The sequence below is a fragment of the Trachurus trachurus genome (genome assembly GCF_905171665.1).
Source record: "Trachurus trachurus genome assembly, chromosome: 2".
In the NCBI taxonomy this organism is placed as follows: Eukaryota; Metazoa; Chordata; class Actinopteri; order Carangiformes; family Carangidae; genus Trachurus; species Trachurus trachurus.
Window position 1 is genome coordinate 4131552 of NC_139914.1, and position 19984 is coordinate 4151535.

Here is a 19984-nt window from a genome sequence, read left to right on the forward strand (position 1 = left end):
AAGTGGGATTTTATTGACTTTATTACTTAAAAATACAATAATACTTAATAATAGTTCTTACTTTAGTTTATTTTTATTTACTACTTACTTTTAGTTACTTATTATTACTTTTATTTTTCTACTTTTATCTAGTCAATTCTACTTTTAGTTCCTATTTTAGGACCTATTTAAGCACATTCATACAGACGGACGAACAACACAACACAGAGACGAACGAGACGAACGACACATAAGTCGGGCCCAGTCGGGTCAGGTCGTGACCGGTAGGGGCCGGTCGGGTCGGGTCAGGCCCTGTAGGGGCCGGTCGGGTCAGGTCGGGTCGTAACCGGTAGGGGCCGGTCATTAGTCGGTAACGCCCTTGTCCGGCCTTCTTCTGTCCCACCGTTGGGGAGGGGAGGGGACTGCTCCCACTGGGGCTCGAACCTGTGATCTTCGCTACCCAAAGCGGTAACGCAACACATTCGACCACCGAGCCCGAGACAATGCACTGGTCATAGTGTATTTGACATCGTTAGAGCAGATACAAAGAAGCTTAAAGAGAAAACTGTCACTGTCTCCCCTGGGGATCGAACCCGTGATCTGCTGCACCCAAAGCAGCAGCGCAACCCACTGTACCATTAATCGGTGTGACAATGACATTGGTCATAGTGTATCTGACATCGTCAAAGCAGCACATACAAAGAAACTTAAGGAGAAAACCAAGAAGCCAACACCTGGACTCGAACCAACAATCTCTTGAGTCCAAAGCCAAAACGAGATCCACTACACCAGCGCTAGATTCGAGATGAAATGAGATGTGTTGGAAGTTGTACCGACTCGGCTGCACAACAACATACATAACAAAAGCTGTCAGCTGTGTTGACAAGCAAGTAGCCGATCCACTGCACTGCTATCAACTAACGACCGGATATGGTTCCTGATGTGTTGGAACTCGTACTGTGGCACAGCACCACATACAAACCATGCACAAAGCTAAAGGAGCACTCAGACTCGATCCTGCGACCTCCATGTTCATTAACATGAGTAAACCCACTGCGCCACCAGACAACCAACAGCTCTCTGTCTGAACATGTGGACTTTGTACTGCAGAGTGATTGAATGTTGAGCTGAAGAGATGGCATTATCTCATGAAGATGAATAAGTGAATAATTCTGACAGTCTCCTTCATTGACATGTTTGGTTGGTCTTTGTTGATGAGATTGTTTTGGAGCAGGATGATGATGCTGATGATGATGAAAACTGTGCGTGGTCTCGATCTAGCGACCACTGCGTTGACAGGCAGGGTGCATATCCATTGGACCACAAGCAGATGATGGGGGGAAAAAAAAAAAAACTGGGAGTGCTGATCGTGAGAGGGTCCTGGTGTTCAGGGACCGACAGACCCCTCAACCTTTTCCAGCATCATGAGAACAAACTAGCTATAGAGTCAAACAGCATAGATCAGCATCATGATTCATGCTGATCTATGCTGTTTGACTCTATAGCTAGTTTGACTCCTTTTCCGCCTAGAGATCTAGAGATAGAGAGATCTGAAAGACAGAAGAATTAAGAAATTAAACAACACCCTTTCTTGTAATTTGCGATTGGTATTTGTAGCTAGGACTGTCCTGATGGGTTGTGAGTGTGGAATCAGTAGCAGGTCCACACAGCTGGGAAATCAACTTTTAAAAAAAAATCTTTATGAACACTTATGTACATAACAATACCTTTGTGCCAGGGAAAGAGCAATATATAAAAGTATAAATATACAAAGATAATTAATTACCATTTATGCATATAAAAATAAAAATAAATGCATTGATATAAAGTAAACAGGCTCCAGAAGATCTTCACCATCTCTTCTGGTCATAATTTCTAGACTTTTTAGATCAGTGTCTCATGAGAAATGATTGATTTGATTAGAAACATGTTGAAATGTCCTCAGAATGAACCAGACACTGTGTAGTCTGTCATTTAACTTCATGTATGGAAACAAAACACAGGTCATATGTTTGATACAGGTATGTGTGATGATATTATGAAAATCGAATATGAGAATGAATCAGATACACACAACAGTCCACCACAGAGCCCAGTTCACTGACAAAAGACAAGTGTAAATTTTCCAGAGGTTTATTTGACATAAATGTGAGTGTGAGAATTAGAATAATAAAGTGTTTGTCAACTTTGTTAATGTTTTCAATGTAAACTGCAGGTTTAAAACTAACCTGGTGTAATTCTATACTTTGACCAGCAGATGGCGCCAGATCACCAGCTGGAGCCAAGTGAGCCACCTCAATGTTTCTGGAGAAAACACAATGTAAGTGTGATTTGTAGCTTAAGTGTTGCAGCTCAAACATTTCTAAATGTCAGGATGAGTGTCCTTCAAACACGTTGGACACTTTTGTCCTATGTGGTACATGTGCCGGAAAAAAATACGAGAGTCCAGTGGACAAAATCAATGGTTTGGATCACTAGAGGAGAAGTGGACAAGAAGATTCATGCAAAAAAATGTGGTACATGTGCCGGAAAAAAGTTATCAAACCACAAAGGTGAAAGAGAACTAGCACTTTCATCATGTACATTCTCGCCTCGCACTTTTGCCAAAAGCTGCTACTGGCCCACCTTTTAGTGTTTTGTGTGTTCCTCCATTTTAAATGAAGAAATGTATGTCTGTATTATCAGTATTGTCAGAAGAGGAGGAGGAAGAGGGGAGTGTGGGGGGTCATACAAATGACTCACAGTCACAGGGTCAAAATTTAAAACTTTTATTTGTGAACCAATGAAATGAGCTTCAGTCCATCTGTGCCTTCTATCTCAGAGAATACTATCATGAAACTAAACAGACAAAAAAAAAACAGCATAACATGACAGCTGGTGCCAGAGCAGGCATCATCATCATCATCATCACACACTGCTGGTATACGCTCTTTGAACACAATACAAAAATATGAGCTGGAAGCACAGGATCTGTTCTGTTGTTGGTTTGTTTTTTCATCTGCTATGGCAAAACACAACGCTGACGACGGACACTGTGGAGTTGAACACAAAAGGCAGCCTTCAGTGTCTCGTTTCATACAAGTGCTTTAACTTTAAAACTCTTGATTAAAAAAAAAAAAACCTACACCAGCTGTCACATATGGCCGTAACAAATAATACCATAAACCTTTGTTTTTCTGTATTTATACATATAGAAACAAGGAAAACTTACTGTTTACTCATTTCAAAAATGCAAAATGCACCCTGGAACATTTTTCCACCCCACAAATAAAAAAAAAGGTGGAGTCCATTTGTTGTCTGAGCACAAACGACGTTGTTGGATAATTGGAGAATTTAGTTTCGGGGGGAAGAAATTGGCTGATTCTCCGTTTTATTCTGGAGAGATTTGAACACATCACAACAATAATAATAATAATAGTAATAGTCCCTTCACATTAACAACAACTCATATCTCATCTCTTTACAAACTCACAAGTGTCTCAGTCTGAAGATTTCACTCCTTTGGTTGTATGAGAGAGAGAGGGAAAGTTTTGTGCAGACTCTGAAGGCCATTTGAATTTGTATTTATTTTTATTTTTCACAAGAGAGCCTCCATTTAGGTTTGACGCTTCTTCATCTTCTAAAAAAAAAAAAAAAAAAAAAGGCTCTGTATAAGCGACATCATTTCATTTCATTCACCTTCCTCATTGTTTGGGATTATTTTCAGACAAAATGAGAATGAACAGAAACATCTGAGCGAGGCGAGGCCCGGAGGAGGAGGAGACCACCAGCTTCAAATGGAAGAAATAACTCCGTTTTAAAATAAATCTCACTTTATCGATGTGCAGCGACGAAGAAAAGAAGCTTGCATCGCCACAAAGACGAGAGGAAGGGAGGGAGGAAAGGAAGGAGGGAAGGAGGGAAGGGGATTAACACCCCGAGTGTTCGACTGTCAGTCACCACTGTGAACATTTCTGAGGTAGAGATTTGTCCCGGGTGGAGGACCGATGTTTTCATAAGCTCCCCAGCCAGAAAGGTGCCAGGCCCTTTAGCTTTACACACCTCTACACACACACACACACACACACACTGGACAGTCACACACACAGCATCACTCATCTGTCTGTTCTGTCTGTCCGACCCCGCGCTCCTTTGTGAGCTGGTAGGCAGAGAAAACCATCTATGGTGACTGGGAATGAAACACTGGGATGAAACAGGAAACACATACACACATTTACACTTACACACACAGACACACAACACACGGCTACGCAACTACCAATTAGCTTATCTTCATTAACACTTTCAAGCTGAGTGGCCGTCCCATCACCTCTGCATGTAAAACACTTTTCCCTTTTGTTACCTGTTGCTACATTCGTTCTCTTTTCACTTCGCAGAATAGTTTGTTTTTTTTAAATCAAATAATCGTTATCGTCTTGATAATTCACCTTAAATCGAACTATTAGAAATACTGCAACGTCGTTTCATACAGACCTACTGATATAGAGTGAAACTGGATGAGCATGTGTAGCAGGTGAAACGTTGTGACCTGATGTAACGTAGCAGCGCTTTGACACTGAGTGAAAAATAGTGACCTCATTTATTCCCAAAAACTCCTTGTTTGTGTTTGACAGACAAACTTAAAAAAAAAAAAAAGACGGGCATCATCGATTAAAACGAGTCAAACAAAAGCAGAGGGAGAAAAAAACAACTTAAAAACAAGGAGAGGACACGTGGACTCATACTAAAGCTTTGCATACAAGTTGTTAAGCAAACAAACAAAGAAAAACAAAAAAAAGGAGCTATCTATGGCCTCGTTTGCTCAAAATACAAAAAAAAAAAAAAAATCCAATTTCTTCCATTTTGGTTTTACAGTTTCTCTTTTCCCCTGTAGGTCTGCAGCTCCACAACGTGTTTTTGTTCAAAGTGGCGTGGAAGCAGCTCCGTGGAGACGTGGGACAAAACTTTGGCAAGAACATTTTGCAAGATTGCTCGGGGTCGGGGGGTTGTTTTATAAGAGGGGGGGGGCACTAGGACGGCAGCGTCTGTTGTCCGTGTAAATCGAGCGAGGGGAAAGTTCAGACACGGTCCGAGCCGAAGGAGGAGGAGGAGGAGGCGTCGTTCTCACATGGACTCGAACTCGTCGATGCGCTGCTTTGTGTTGCCGGATCGGATCTGACGCAGCGTTTTGTACTTGTCTCGGCCCGCTTTCACGTTCTCGGCGTGCAGCACGTCGTTCTGCGTCTTCTTGGTCTCGTCTCTGGCCTCGGCCAACTCCGAGCTCAACGTCTGAGGGATGAAAGCAGAAGAAAAAAAAAGGGATGAGAGGTTGATGAGGAGAGGAAGAAGAGTAGAGAAAAACAGCAGGATGAAAGAGGCACAGAAGTTGCAAAACAAAGAAAAAGGACAATGTGCGAAAGAGAAAAACAAAACAAAAACACACCATTTTTAAAAACGTAAACACGTGATTGACGCAAAGCCACTAATCGTCTCCTGCTGTGAATTCACTGGTTTCATGATTCATGATAAACCTCAGATTCTTCTTGCCATAGCTTCAGGTCCTGGCCTACACAGCAGCCCGGCTCACGTCCACAGCCTTTGTCACATGTTTCAGGTTGTGAAGAGATAACGGTTAACGGAAGGGGATTGGATATCAATAAATAGTGTGATCGATAATAATCATCAGTAGGTCTGCTTCACAGCCAGGCTGCAGTCTAAACCAGCACATCCCCTCCTGTAGAGAGCAGGAGGTCAGAGAGGAACGGACACACGGAGACGTCGTTGCCTTATCTTACCCTGATGTGCCATTGCCTGGCCGGTGTCTCTCCATTGCAACAAAACGGCTGTTAGAAAATAATATTATCTCATCGTTATTGTGTTTTTACTGAGATCTCTGAGGCTTTTGGTGATTTTTTAAATTTTAATTTAGATCATCTGCTCAGTTTTTGACCTCATTTCATTGATTCATGTGTTTTCATGTCATTTTCAGAAAGTGTGGCCGTTCCCTTCGTCCTGTGAAGGGAACTTTGTGGTGTACGCGTCGCCACGGCAACTTTTCCGTCTCCCCCCCCTCGTCCTCACCTGCAGCTGCTGCTTCACCCTCTCGTTCTTCTGGGCCTCGGTGACGCGCTCCTCCTCGCTGCGCAGGTCGAACTGGCTGACGCCCTCGTTGGACAGCTCGGCGCTGGCCTCCGCGTGGTTCTCGTCCTGCTCGTCGTGCTCGCTCTCGGCCTGGCCGTCCGGGGGCGCCGGCACCACGGTCATGGCCGTCTTCAGCTCCTCCTTCGTCTTCTCCAAATCCTCCTGGGCCGACAGAGCCTGGAGGAGGAAGAGGAGGAGGAGGAGGAGAGAGTCAACAAAGAAGAGTGGAGACGACACAACGGAGACAGTTTGACATAAAGACGGAGCAGCTCTGAACCTTGTGCTGCCATTCTGTGGCCTCGTCCTCCTTCTTCCTCTTGGCGTCTTCCAGCAGAGCGATCTTGGCTGTGAATTCAGCCAGTTCAGCCGCCTGGGGACAGAACAAAGGTCCGACTGTTACACACACACACACACTTTATGTGTATTGAAAAGACCTGGATTGCACTAGAGCTGTCAGAACGAACTTTGCTATTCAAACAGAATTCGTAATAATAAGCTGGTATAGGTGTATATCATGAGCTAAAACAAAAAGAAAACATTAAAAATTTGAATATAATTTGAATATTTAACATAAGAAGCATTAGATATATAGATTTATAATTTTACTTTGCACACAAACCCACCAGTTGCTCCTGGTTCTTCTGCTGGTCCTCCGCCTGCTTGGCCAGCTCTGCCTTGGCCTCCTCAGCCATCTTCCTGTCTCTCTCCAGCCTCTCCGCCTCCTCCCTCGCTCTCTTTCTTTCCTGTTCCAGCTCCATCGCCTTGCGAGTCTGTTCCTCCAGCTCTGTGGAAACACACACACACTTCACATGATCTTCTGGTCTTACAAACTGACTGATAGACATGAGAGAGCAGAAGAACACACACACCTTTCTGAGCTCTCATCGTCTGCTCCTCGATCTGCCTTAGTCTCTCCATCAGCTCGTCTTTCTCCCGCTCTATCCTCTCCTTCTCCTTCTCTGCATGCTCTCGCTTCTTCTTCTCGTTCTCCAGCTGCGCCCTGCAAGGTTTCACGAGAACATGTTTCAGATCATTTTGAGTGAGAAACATGAAAGTTGCAAATATAGAGAAACACAGCAAATCTCAAGCTGCAGGCAACTGTGTCAAAGAGGAAACACTGCCCTCTAGTGGACACACAGATCCATCTGCAGCTACTCATCTACACTTAGTTCAATGATTCTCAACAGGAAATACAGTAAATTCTCAAATAAAAACCGTTTCTATTTCTATTTTCTGCAAGTTCCTGTGAATGTATGAAACCCTTCCAAGCCCACGATCGCCCGTTTGATTAATGACTGATGTTGAAAGTTGAATAATTCGTGCTAGAGTTCTCAACGGGCCTGAATCAGTGCTGAATAAACTTGTAAATGAACGCTGCTCTGGATCCGGCTCATTCTTTCTGTTCTTACTCTTTTAAAAAGTAATAACAGAACCATTTGACACCATTTTCCGTCTTTGTTGAGCATAAGATTTGTTAAAAAAATTAAATAAAAGCCTGTCTTCTACCGGAGAATTTACGGTACACTGATTTAAACTTAAACAATTTCTTTTGCAGAAGACTTTTAATTATAAAAGGAATTTGTTACCTCTCCATCTGTTTGTGGTGCTTCTCCTCTCGGGCCTGAGCCTTCATCTGCTGCACCTCGATGGTGTCGGGCTTCCTCCTCCTCATGTACAGCTCGTGGTTGCCCATGCACAAGGCCAGGATTCGCTTGTTGATGCGCAGCCGCGGGGCGTAAAACACAAAGTCCTGAAAAAGGGACAAACGTATGAAACGTATTCTTCTCCTCACACATGAAGCAGGACATGTCGACTCTCTGCTCTGAGTCAAACAGATGAACGTGACTCACAGGTGCTTTCTTGTCAATGGGTTTGATGACAAACTTCTTGTCGTTGAAAGAGATGTTTCGGATCTCGCTCCAGGGGAAGCCGATCTTTGGTGTCAGCCTGGAAGACGCATCAAACTGTGATTAATGACCTGCATGTTAAACATTTCAACTTCCACCCTACACACCGTGCAGGGTGTTACACTTTATTTTTGATTGTGGCTTGTTTTTTATAAAATCCAGCCAGCAGATGGCGCCCAACATCAACACACCAGCTTCCTGGTGTCGAGGGACTTTTCACTTTACTTTTTCGATTTCACGTCTGTTTTGGCAGGAAACAGGAGGAGGTGGGTGAAAGAGGCAGAACAGAAAGTGGGAGATCGTGTAATAACGAACACAGAGACGGTGTCTTCCTCTTGTCCAGGTGACAAGATGGAGACACGATGTGATGTGATGACCCACGATAACAGACAGGAAGGGCAGAGCAGAGAGACAGTGGGAGGAAATGCTACAGGAGTTGTGATTACATCTATCCTTTCTTCCACAAAGGGAGAAAAAAAAGTCTGTGATCAGGAAAGACTCTCCCACAATGGACAGACACTTTCTCCACCCCTCCCTCGTTTTCCACGTCTAAAAATATCTTGCCCTGACCCTGTTGGACAGCAGGCATTGTGAATCCCTCGTATCAGTCTGTGACAGCAGCTGTAACTGTGATTTCCACTTCAAACCCAACACATAAAGATAGATATAAGATTTCCATCCTCCTAGTTTTCTCTGCTTACATTATTATCTTTTATTCCCATCACTTCTTGTGTCTCTGTTATTGATCTATTTCAGTGTCTGTGCCTCACTTGTCTTCGTGTTCGTAGATGTTGAGGCCGAGGGCGTCCACGCCCAGCCACAGCTGCGTGCCCTTCTTGTTTTTGATCTCAAAGTAGTTGACGCCGTACATCTCCAAGTCCTGGGCGATTTTAAGATACTCCATCATCGAGTCCTCTCTAAAGAAGAGGAGACACAGACCCAGGAGGAATATTTTATAATAACAGCCACAGTATCAAACAAATCAAATAAATCGAACACTCCCAGTGAAGGAAAGTGAAGGCATTGTTTGGCCGTATACAGACGGAGACGGCACAGACGGTGATGCACTTCCACATCCCAGCATGACATGACAAGTCCAAGACATGTAGACGCACAGATAGAAATGTCTCTGAGGCGGAGAGAATGTGATGGGAACAGTCTGACACACCTGAGCATTCCTCTGTGTTCTTCGTGCCAAGTCTGTATCCGGTCCTCCCACTGCTCCTTGGTCAGCTTGTGTTGCTCCAGCACTCTGCACACACACACACACACAATGAATCACAATGACTTTCACCTGAAGGAATGTCGATCGGCACAGAATTGTTTCCTCTGGAGGAAATCATAGACGACTCTAGCAGGGGAACGACACACATCCTATGTCTAGAGTCATGAGGAGACGTTCAGGTACCTCTGAGGCAGCAGTCGGTCGTGTGTCAGGTAGCCAGGCTTGTGGGCGTCCTTGTTGTAGTCTCCATACTTGGCCTGGACGGCGTACGATGCCAGTAACACGGCCGTCTCCGGAGGACAGTAGTTCTCATCGTTCAGGAGGGCCTCCTTCACCTGGAGGAGTGAGACAGAGGACACGAGTTAGTGCTCTCATTTCATCTGCCCATGAAGAGTTAAAAACATCATTCTGATAATGATAAAAAACATGATGTATTATTCTGGTTGTGTCCTAAACTGAACCTATTTTCAAACGAGATGTCCCACAAACCCCTATAATAACATTATTAGGAGCAGTTCCTATGGAAAGAACAGGGTTAAATGCCTCTTAAAAATACAAAATGCATAACTATCTGATGGTTAAAGATCCCCCTACATATAATGTATGGATTCAGAAAGTATGGGATATTTACCAGATGAAGCAGATCACATTATCATTAAGGCTTCAAAACCCTGTCTTTATTAAACGATGGAAACCTGTCGTAGCTTTATTAATGTACAAAGAGTCTGTGGCCTTGGACTCCTGGTCTGGTACTGGGATGGTTTTATTTTTATTTTATTATGATATAATTGTTACCGTTTTCTATTTATTACTTTATCTTATCATACATATATATTTTTTAATTTATAGTTATGTATTTATACTGTTTTCTTACATGATTCTTGATTATAAGTGTAAAGATTATGTGCAGCTGTAAAAAGGGGAAAAATGTAAATGAAAGGAAATGTACATGTCCTTTTACCATTATGAAAAATAAATTAAAAAAACCAAACAAAACATGATTCATAGGCAAGTGAAAACATGCACACACAGCACAAACAACCCCCCACGTATTATCATTTAAAACAAAATACAATCGAGTACAACTTGCAAAACAGTAGTGGGTGAAAACACTCAAGATTTCCTGTAAACTCTGTCACGGTTTCCACAACATCTGGATGACACCGTCGTTTAGTGAGCGGCCTGTTACCTGCAGGAAGAAGAGTCTCTGTGTGATCTCTTGGATCAGCTCCTCTGACACGTCCTCGGGGAAGAATTTGGCTCTGAACTTAAACTGCAGAGGGTTTTCTTTCTTCACATCCTGCTGGGTCACCTGCAAAACAAACACAACACTTATCTTTACTCTTCACACATCTTATGATGAGACATTTCATTTAGCTTCGTATGTCACCAGATTTCTGCTCATTACAAGTTTTTCAATAACTGTACACAACACAGACACACTGGTTTCATACAACTTCAGTGCAAGGGGTATTTTCCACCACATTTTTCTGCAGTGGGGGTTTATGCTGGAGGGCTTGTTGGCCTGAGTGAAAGAGGAAGCCTGTTACAGCTCATCTGACACACCAAACCACAGCAGCACTTCAAGGTCAGTCCCAGACAAGACAAACAACAGTGGATCCCAACAGACAAACTGAAAAGAGGAGACTAGAGGAGGAGAAAGTTCAAGATGTGGAAGAAGCGGAGCTCACCTTCTTGTTGAGTTTGAGCCAGGTGACGTAGCCTTTACTGTCGGTGTACTGCAGGCCGAAGAACCAGACCTCCCGCAGACCCACCGTCTTCACCACCTGAGGACAGAGTCAAATGTAAAGCAAGTTGTAAGTAAGTTGATTGGGAGTCGTGCAAATCTGACGATCGATGATGATTTAACGGGCGAGATTCAGGCGCAAAAATCCTGATTCACAACGTAATATCAGGTAACTGATGAAGGATGTGGGGGAAAGATGGAAGAAAGATGCTTTGTGGTGTCAACATCCTTTATTTTTTTACATCTGTGGTTGTGTCACTCATGCTCACCTGGTCAAAGAGCTGTTTTCCTGTCGTGTTCGGTTGGATGGCAAACTCCAACTCTGCATCCATGGTGGTGACTCGGACATTGATCTGGGAAAACAAACGACACGTTTACCACAGGAAACCATTGTTTTTTAATTAGCTTCATACATAAAGACACTGCAGGATGGAGCCACAGCATGAACAACACAGCTCAATCTTTCCATGCTACACTACTAGACAGAGCAACCCCCACTTTTTCAAGGCAGCCGACTACTCGAGGGCCTGCGATGGGGTGGAGTGGAGGATAAGACTCAGTCATTGGCTGTGCCCTGTTAAAGCAGCACTGGCAGGAGGCCTAGCAGCAGCTGATGGCAGTCGTACAGAGCGAGGCTGACCTCCGAAGCATCTCACATCCTTCCTACCACACCTACGTGCACACTTGCTGCCGAGCTGCGGCGGTTAACAAAATTGAAAAAGAGCGTGCATGTTGCTGAGGGAGACAAGAAGCACAATGAGGAGGAGTGTGCACGAGTACAGAGTTCGGTAACAGTAAGAGCACAAGATGAGCATGTAGTGCAACAGGAAACGAGAGCGATGGTCGGGGTTGTGCTCCTCTTTGAGATAAAAGTTTCTGTCAATGAGCCAAACACACAAACACCAAGGGAAAGGAAAAGAAACTGAGGCAATGAAACCTTCCTTTTCTAATTACACACTAAACCTCAGGAATGTTTACTTTGCATTTCTCTCTCTCTCCCCTTTATTTCCTCGCCATCTCTCCTGCTGTCACCCTCACTCTCTCTGTCTCTCTATGCAATGAATAATCTATGAAACCTGTGTGTACGCAGCATATATAGCTCCCACATGGAGCTCACACCACAATGTATGCGTCTCCGTGTCCCGCTCATTAATAATTACCCATGAAAAACGGCAACACTTTCTCCACACTACAGACATCTGAGCAGGCACACTGTCATTTTAAAAATGGACAAAATTTTACCCCACATTTTAATAATCTAGGCTTTATTTTGGTTGGCTTCCCACGAAAGTGACTAAGTGATTGTGTTTTGCCTTCAGTCAGGATCAATTTTGCTTTCGTTGCTGCATTAAAATAAAAATGCTGTTCTGCTCTCTGCCAGTATCTTCCAGTGCAAGAGAGGACTTTTATTTTTAGTCATCATCAAAACCAAGGCTTAGTCCAGTTCTGGGAATCTGATACAAGTTGTCTGCAGGGCTGGAAAAACTAAATAACAACAGGAGAGACATTCGTGCACACTTTCAAAGATGTGTTGAACTGAAGATCCTCACCAAATGTTCTCTTTTCAGTACAAATACAGAAATATTTAATTGTATTATGAGCACAGGAGTATGAGCTTTACTATTGATGACGGACGTCCAGTTACATTAGTGTCAACATCACTATGCTATGGCTATTGTTACATTATAGCAGAACATATTAGGGCTTTGGCTAACTTGGAAAAGCAGATGTTTGGCTTTGATCAGATGGAGATAACTTTTATAATATGAATACAAACAACAGATTAAGGATTAAATATTCATTTAAAAAAGACAAAGAAGAAAGTGTAAAGAAAAACATTCAGCAATTCATACTACTGCAGCACAACCCGAACAAAATAAAACTTCCTACCAAGAGGAACCATCGCCCAGAAATTTGGTTAACAGAGGTAGTGAGTACTGACACCTCCACCCTGCGCTTTTCACACCATGTGAAACTGATGGGGCCGGACTAGTGCTTATGTATTAGCTTTACATTTACAACACTGGGCCTCAATAATAAACATGACTTTCTTGACTTTTTTTAATTGGTACAAGGGCTCAATGCTTCAACAGGTAGATCTTACCTTTCACCAAGTTCAACATCAGGGTTCTTCAAACAGACTGATTTAAACCAAACCTATATGAAACCGTTTAAAACTGTCCATGCAAACCCACCTACTGATGATTTAGAGAGACTGAATGAAGCCACTGTTCCATATCCAACTACACCTTAAAGTGCACAAAACTAAACCCAGATAAAACAACCCGTTCATGGTTCACTGACACATGAAGTAAGACTTTATTTGTGTTGGTTTCAAGAGCAGCAGCCTCTCTGACTTTCTCAGACAAGAGCGGGTTATGGAGAAATGTAGTGCTGAGCTGAGCTGGGGTTTCCAAGTGACCGGCCTTGAATGCCCCCCCTCCCTCCTCTTCCTCCTCCGACCCCCCACTGTGTTTGTGTGGGGCCCCGCCCGCCTGCCATCAGCAATCAGCTGTGAAAGAGGCAGCTTTTGTGCTGCATGTGTGTTACGTGTCTCTGCCAAAACATGGGCAACCCACAGAGAGGTGGAATCCTGTATGGACCAGACGGTCGGTTAATCCTCTCTCTCTCCTGCAAAGAGGGGGAGGAGGAGGAGGAGGAGGAGGAGAGGGACAACAACATGCCGAGGCACTGACACAGCTAATCACATACAGCGACAACTGAGAAGTCTCAAAGGAGCGACTTTTGTGCAGTAAGCCTGTCCTTAGACAACACTGGCCGTCTGATGACACTAGACACACTGGGATCAGATCAGTTCAGAGTTACAGCAGCACTTCACTCCAGTCCAGTTCAGACAGAGACAAAGACATATTTCACAAGCTACCAGATCCTGTGGCAGGTCAAAGCTTGTACCCTCCCACAGATTCAGGTGTGTTACTGTTGTTAGACGGAGCATGGTGTAAACTGATGTGCTAGGTTGAGGTAAAATCCTAAAACTAGTTTTTAACACGGGACTGGACGTCCATCTGATGAGGCTGCTGTGTCATGTTCCAGTAGTGGCACTGCTCCAATACATCTCAATGTCAACTAGACGTGTTATAGAAGCTGAAGCCTTCAGGTCTTCAGTAGCCACAACTGATGACTCCATGTTACTGTTACGGCAACTTAAACCATCTTGTATTTTTCTGCAGTTCAGAAAAGCAGCAATAAAAACACATCTAACATCAGAAACACAAACTTGACTGGATGTGCTGATGCATCGTCAGTGAGTAGTCAGTCATCATTTAATATTAATTTAAGGCTCATCAGTTGAGACAGGACACACTCTTGCTCACACATCTGGTTGACACTGACCGGACTCACGACGCCACACAGCTGCATTTGGTGTGGAAATTGTTTATTCTGTGTTTATTGGCTTCACCCAGCCTCAAATATAAAAGTTCAGACTAGTTAAACCTCTCTTTTTGTACAGAGCTCCTGATATACTGTCTGCCGAAGGAATCGGAGGCGTGACGTGTAACACAACAGCGTCGATGTCCTGTCCCCGCAACGCCCGCTTTGACCTTTACACAGACGATGATCCAGCTCTGTGACTATGTCCTAAAAGCCCGAACAATGCCCCCTCTTCTCTTAATTGCATCTCTGACACAGGACAGCAGACGGACCAAACAACGCAACGACGTTCCCGACTCGAACTAAAGACACGAAACTACTTTATAAATGTCTTGTGAGCAACACAGCACGACAATCTCAACAACAAGTCACTGTTCAAAGGAATCAAATCAGGTTATAGGGCGACATCATTCATAAGTTTTGTGTTTTGTGGTTCAGACTGCAGTTTTGTGATGTTTTTAAAAAAACAAAACCTTCTCCATTTCAGTGGTGAAGACGAGTTCTCATTCAGACGGGCCCCCTTGTTAAATGTGCAGCTGTTTAGTTACTGTAAGCTGTTTAGAGGAGCTTTGCTGAGAGGAGGCCTTAAGAGAGAGACACATACACATACTTCAATCAGTAGAGCTGCTAATCTGGTCTGCTGGGCTCCGAGCAGCTGTCTGTCCCTCTGATTACCCCCCCCCCCACACACACACACACACACACCACCACCACCACCACCACCGCCACCACCAGCCTCCTGCAGGGTGAGGCAGGCGTCAGAGCTGAGGGAGCAATCACCGCTACCTACAAACACAAACATTCATCCAGTGGGGAAAGGGGAATTAGGGCCGTCTCTCCTAAACAGGTATTTTTGTCTCGATTTATCTATCGATTAGTCGATTAGTCAAACCATTAACTTTTTAGACTTATATGGCTATTATTTTTTTGGTTGACGATTATTAATTTACAAAAACACTTCTTATTCAAATTCTTCTTTTATCAATTTATTGTTTTCAAACCCAACAAAGTTTTGCAGTTCAAGCTTCAAATACCTTTTGAAATTGAAAAAACAAAACAAAAAACTGTTACAAACAGTTCAACCTAAGCCCAAATAAAAGAATTAACAAGAATAAATAACTCAAAATAAACACAAATATCAATGAAGTCAAATATTGAAGACACTAACTCACATGACGACCAAGTCATTTGGCTTCTCTTTAAAAACATTTCCACGGTTTTGACATTTTCAACTGTTTTTTTTTTTTGGCTGTTTGGTCTGAAACGGACCTGGAGCCTCTGCCATTTTCCCCCCGCTTCTGTTTGTGAACGTCAGCTGTACGTCACCGATTAAGTCGATTAATCGGGACAGCCGTAGGAAAGATGCATGTAATGTGTGGGAAGCATCCCAAACGCTGTGACTGAGTTTACAAGAAACACTGGAGGGATCATTAAAGCGGAGAAAGAAGAACTGTACTTGACTGTGGACGGAGCTTTTGTGTGGTAAATGAGGTGAAAGGTCGGACACAACTGTCTGGCAAACAAGAGTTTTAATGTCGCCCAACACTGCAACTCCTCCTATCCCATAATCCTTTGTGTTGTCCTACCTTTTCAACCATGAGCACTCAAATCTCTACTTTCTCTTTTTCTCGAATTTCCCGATATTGGTGAACTTTATGCTCATCTTTCTGACTCCTTTCACTGACAGCCCCCCCTCAGTCCTCTGGTGATAATCCTCGCTCTTCACCACTGCTTCCACTGAGGCAGGATGTTGACACAGACTGGGTCGACCCCAGTACACACACACGCACGCACACAGCAGGCCCCCTCATCGGCAAACAGGAAAACAGCCACAAGCTAGGAAGCCAGCGAGGGCGCTCTTCCTGTGGGTCGCTGTCACCTCATAACTTCCCCTGTGTGGCAGCGACAGCAATAAAGCACCTTCAAGGGCGCTGGTTTAAATGATCTCACTGTGAACGGCTCCACAAAATATATACAACCTTTGACCATTATACATGTGCTCACATCCTAAAAACTACTGACACGAAGGTCTGTTGTTGTGCAGAGTCTGGATGGTTTTTCTTTACAAGACGCTGTAAATCTCAGCTGTTAAACAGTCCATTTAAATCAATGGAAGAATGTGTTGTGTTGCTACACTGAAAGTCCACTGTCGGTCTTATTATAAAAAGTTATATTGAAATGTTGCTTGAGCAGGAACAAGAAATGCAACTTTGTCAAAAAAGCAAAAAACAACAACAATGTCATTACAGATGACATCATTAAAGGGATACTTCACCCAAAATCAATAAAAAGGGTTTGGAGAACTTTTAGAGTCATCAAAAGACTACTACTACTACAACAAGGCTAAAAACAGAGATCACATTAATGTTTTCTGAACAACTTTTTCATGTGGCGGCTTCAGGACACTTGGGTCAGTACGGACGAGCAGTATGGAGGTATCTGGATGTTTCATAGTGTGTGTTAGTGAGCTCTATCCACCACCATTACATAAAAATCAGCCGCCAGCCGGAAATTCAGTGACCCTGTGCGAGCTCAACAAACAGTTTTGTTACTCAAACTTGCAACTGTCTTATGCCAGATAAAAGTTTCAAGGTTTGGCGCCGGTCCCAGGGCAGGTCACGTCTGATAGGCCGCGCTCCCACATCCTCTGTGTATTATGTCAGTGTCTCTCTGCGACAAGCTGTACTTTCTGTCAGTTACTGTCTGTGGCAGAGATGTCACTCTCAGCAGACTGTCCGGCACTTTTTTTTTTTTTTTTTTTTGGGATGCTGCCCTGGTGACTCAGGGGACAAGAGGGGGAAGTGGAGAATGACATCAGTAGCTGGCTGCTGGCTGTGCTTTGCTGTCCTTCTTCCAGACACACACACACACACACAAACACCCACCACCTAAAGAGCTAGACAAGGGATGTGCTTCATTTGTAGCAAAGCCTGTTGTTGCCGTTTCCTCGGAAAGTTTCTGATGTAACCTTCAGCAACTTGACCCTGGCATCTCTCCAGCTCGTTGTTTCAAAGTCATCAAATAAGCCGGAGCGAGTCAACTAAGAATGCCAGATATGCCGAACAGCTGTGTCATATTTAGTTTGAGTAAAGTACAGAAGCGTGGCTCTGGAACATCTTACTAAAAAAGTGTGCAACGAGCAACATCCCACTTCCCAAGTCTGTTTGTGATGAGGAAGCGGCGTGCCAACGGTGGGAATCGGACAGCCATGAAAGGACTGCAACAAATTGGTTTTGATTTGGCGTTGTTCACATCCCAGGACTCTGGCATTCTCTCCACCCTTTGAGCAACAATGGCAGCAGTGTTGCAGTCGCAGGGCCTGTGGGCCAGGCCGTACACTTCACACTCTGGCTGTTGTTTACTTGGAAGAGGAGTATGAGGAGTGGGAGCAGCCGTGGGGATGAAACTGCCACTTTTCAGAATGCTAAAATGCAGCTTTGGGCAGTCGTGCATACCAACTATTACAACAATGAAAGATCACTTCTAAAAAAAATAAATAAAAGGCAGTTTATACAAGCAGCCTAAGCAGGAACAAGAAGGCAACTTTCATGTTTCCAGTTCATATCACATATCCTCAGCTATACGAGTGACTGCTTAATAATTGTAACACCACAGCATTTTTTTTTTCACCGTGCAAATTAGCAGGGAAAGAGCCTAAATCACATTTTTTCCCCTTAGCGATGCGTTTCTGTATGTCTCTGTTAAACACAGTATGATGAAAGCAGCTGACATTTCTATGCCAACTCTCATCTAGAGCTCATCTAGCTTTCAGCCACTTACCGGTTTCGGCATCTTTGCTTCCTCTCCTCCTTACACCCGACAGCTGAGAGGATAAATCCGTCAGAGGACGACAATAACACTTGTATAACAGGGCCTGAAAGCGAAACGGACAATTGTTTCATTAGGGCACAGTGTTCACATGACTGAAACAATATGAGCTGCTGCTTCAGTACAGGTTTATTCACTTGTGTTTTAGTATATCTTGAATTAAACTTCATTTACATGTAAAGATCTGCCAATAAAGGCCTGATTTCAGCAGTGTGGACAATATAAAAGCAGAAAGCAGAAACTAACAGAATACAGTTTCGGTAGAGAACAAACAAATTACTAAAAAGTAAGGTAACTTGGGGAAAAACCAAGATAAGAAAAAACAAAAATGGAATGAATCCCATGCCTAAATCTGTTAATGACTATGAGTCACAGAAACCCCACACAGCCAGAAGCAGAGGAAAGTGGTTTCACATTCAATCTCAAGGAAGCGTGACCACTTATTGTACATATGGTAACTATTGCATGGGTGCATGTGTGTGTGTGGGGAGGGGAAATACCTAACACATAATTTGTGTGGAGATAAAAAACTGAAAGACAGTGGGTGCGTTCTGCAGTGACTCATGAGAGTCAAATAATAACAATATTTGATTTCACAAAGCATGTTCACCATTAATCAGACAACTACAGAAACATGTTCAGTCATTTTTCTTCGCGACTTCCAGCCACACCTCCCTCTGACAGAAAGTGACAAGACCCTGAACACAGGCTCACACAACTGGAAACAACAGTTTATTGATCATGCTGATTATTACTACCAGGGGCTGCCTTATGTCAAAGTACCTAATGTATCTGACCTGAAAACACACCTGAACTGGCCTATTGTTTAAGATCTTCAAACAAATTTTAACATTTGACAAAGATAACCCAAGTAAAATCCAGTTTTTAAATGATGATTTCATTTCCTACCTACCTGGCCCTATGTGAAAAAGTAATTGTCCCCCTTTGTTAAATCACGAACTAACTGTGATAAACCTAATTTTTTGGGAAAGCTGAGTTCAATTTCACTGTCCACACCCAGACAGAGCTGTTGAATCAAGACATTACTTCAATAGAACAGTTTGAATGAAGTGAAGGAGGCTAAAGTATCTCAAAGACAACACATCATACTGTCATCTAAAGAAAGAAATTCAAGAACAGATGATAAAAACAAAATCGTTGACATCTATCAGTCTGGAGAGTGTTACAAAGACATTTCTCAAGCTGTGGGACTAAAGAGAATCACAGAATCCCAAAATATACAGTGGCACGGTGGCACCCCTGGTCGAAATAACTGTTAATGTGAAGTGGAAGATGAAATGATCTCCAAAAGGCATAACATTAAGCATGAACCACTCTTTTGCAAGATTTAAAGCAGCAACCTGCAAAAGAATGGGAAACCCAGGAGACTTGAGCTCTCAGATAACTTTGACCAAGGTATCAGACAAGCTATTTACTATTTACACACTGTGATAGTTTCCAATGAGGGGGGCTGCTAGGTACTAACTATGCAGGGTGGCCAAACCTTCGCTGAGGGCCCTTTTCCTTTTCTGTTATTTTGAAAATGAAAAATTCATATTGTTTAAAATGTAAAGGGAATGCGTCATCTGTAGCTTTATGCCTTTTGGAGATCATGAATAGTTCACTGTACACATTAACAGACATTTTTACCAGGGGTGCCCAGCCTTTTGCATGCCATTGTATATTATACAGTACATGAATCCAGGAAAGTGACATATGAAAAACGGTCAATTATGTTGGTCTTTCTTCCACAAATGTTCACGTTAAAACTTTTAGCAGAAGACT

The 19984-nt window shown here is 43.3% G+C and overlaps 1 protein-coding gene across 1 annotated transcript; it reads right to left on the bottom strand.

Moving 5' to 3' along the window:
* Positions 1-2738: 2738 nt before the first annotated feature.
* Positions 2739-18246, bottom strand: LOC310999423 (radixin-like). Its single transcript, XM_083989847.1, has 14 exons — positions 18152-18246; positions 11248-11331; positions 10923-11018; positions 10421-10543; positions 9415-9566; positions 9175-9258; positions 8777-8923; positions 7950-8046; positions 7686-7849; positions 6969-7099; positions 6723-6883; positions 6377-6469; positions 6040-6276; positions 2739-5247 (listed from the first exon to the last, which is right to left on the bottom strand). Exons 1-14 carry the CDS (start codon positions 18161-18163, stop codon positions 5083-5085), a joined length of 1746 nt encoding a protein of 581 aa, XP_083845973.1. The 5' UTR covers positions 18164-18246; the 3' UTR covers positions 2739-5082.
* Positions 18247-19984: the final 1738 nt, after the last annotated feature.

Coding starts and splice junctions, on each gene's coding strand:
- LOC310999423 (XM_083989847.1), bottom strand. Junction 10,544..10,922: donor GGCTCAAACTCAACAAGAAG/GTGAGCTCCGCT, acceptor TTTGTTTTGCAG/GTGACCCAGCAGGATGTGAA. Junction 6,277..6,376: donor CCACAGAATGGCAGCACAAG/GTTCAGAGCTGC, acceptor TTCCTCCTCCAG/GCTCTGTCGGCCCAGGAGGA.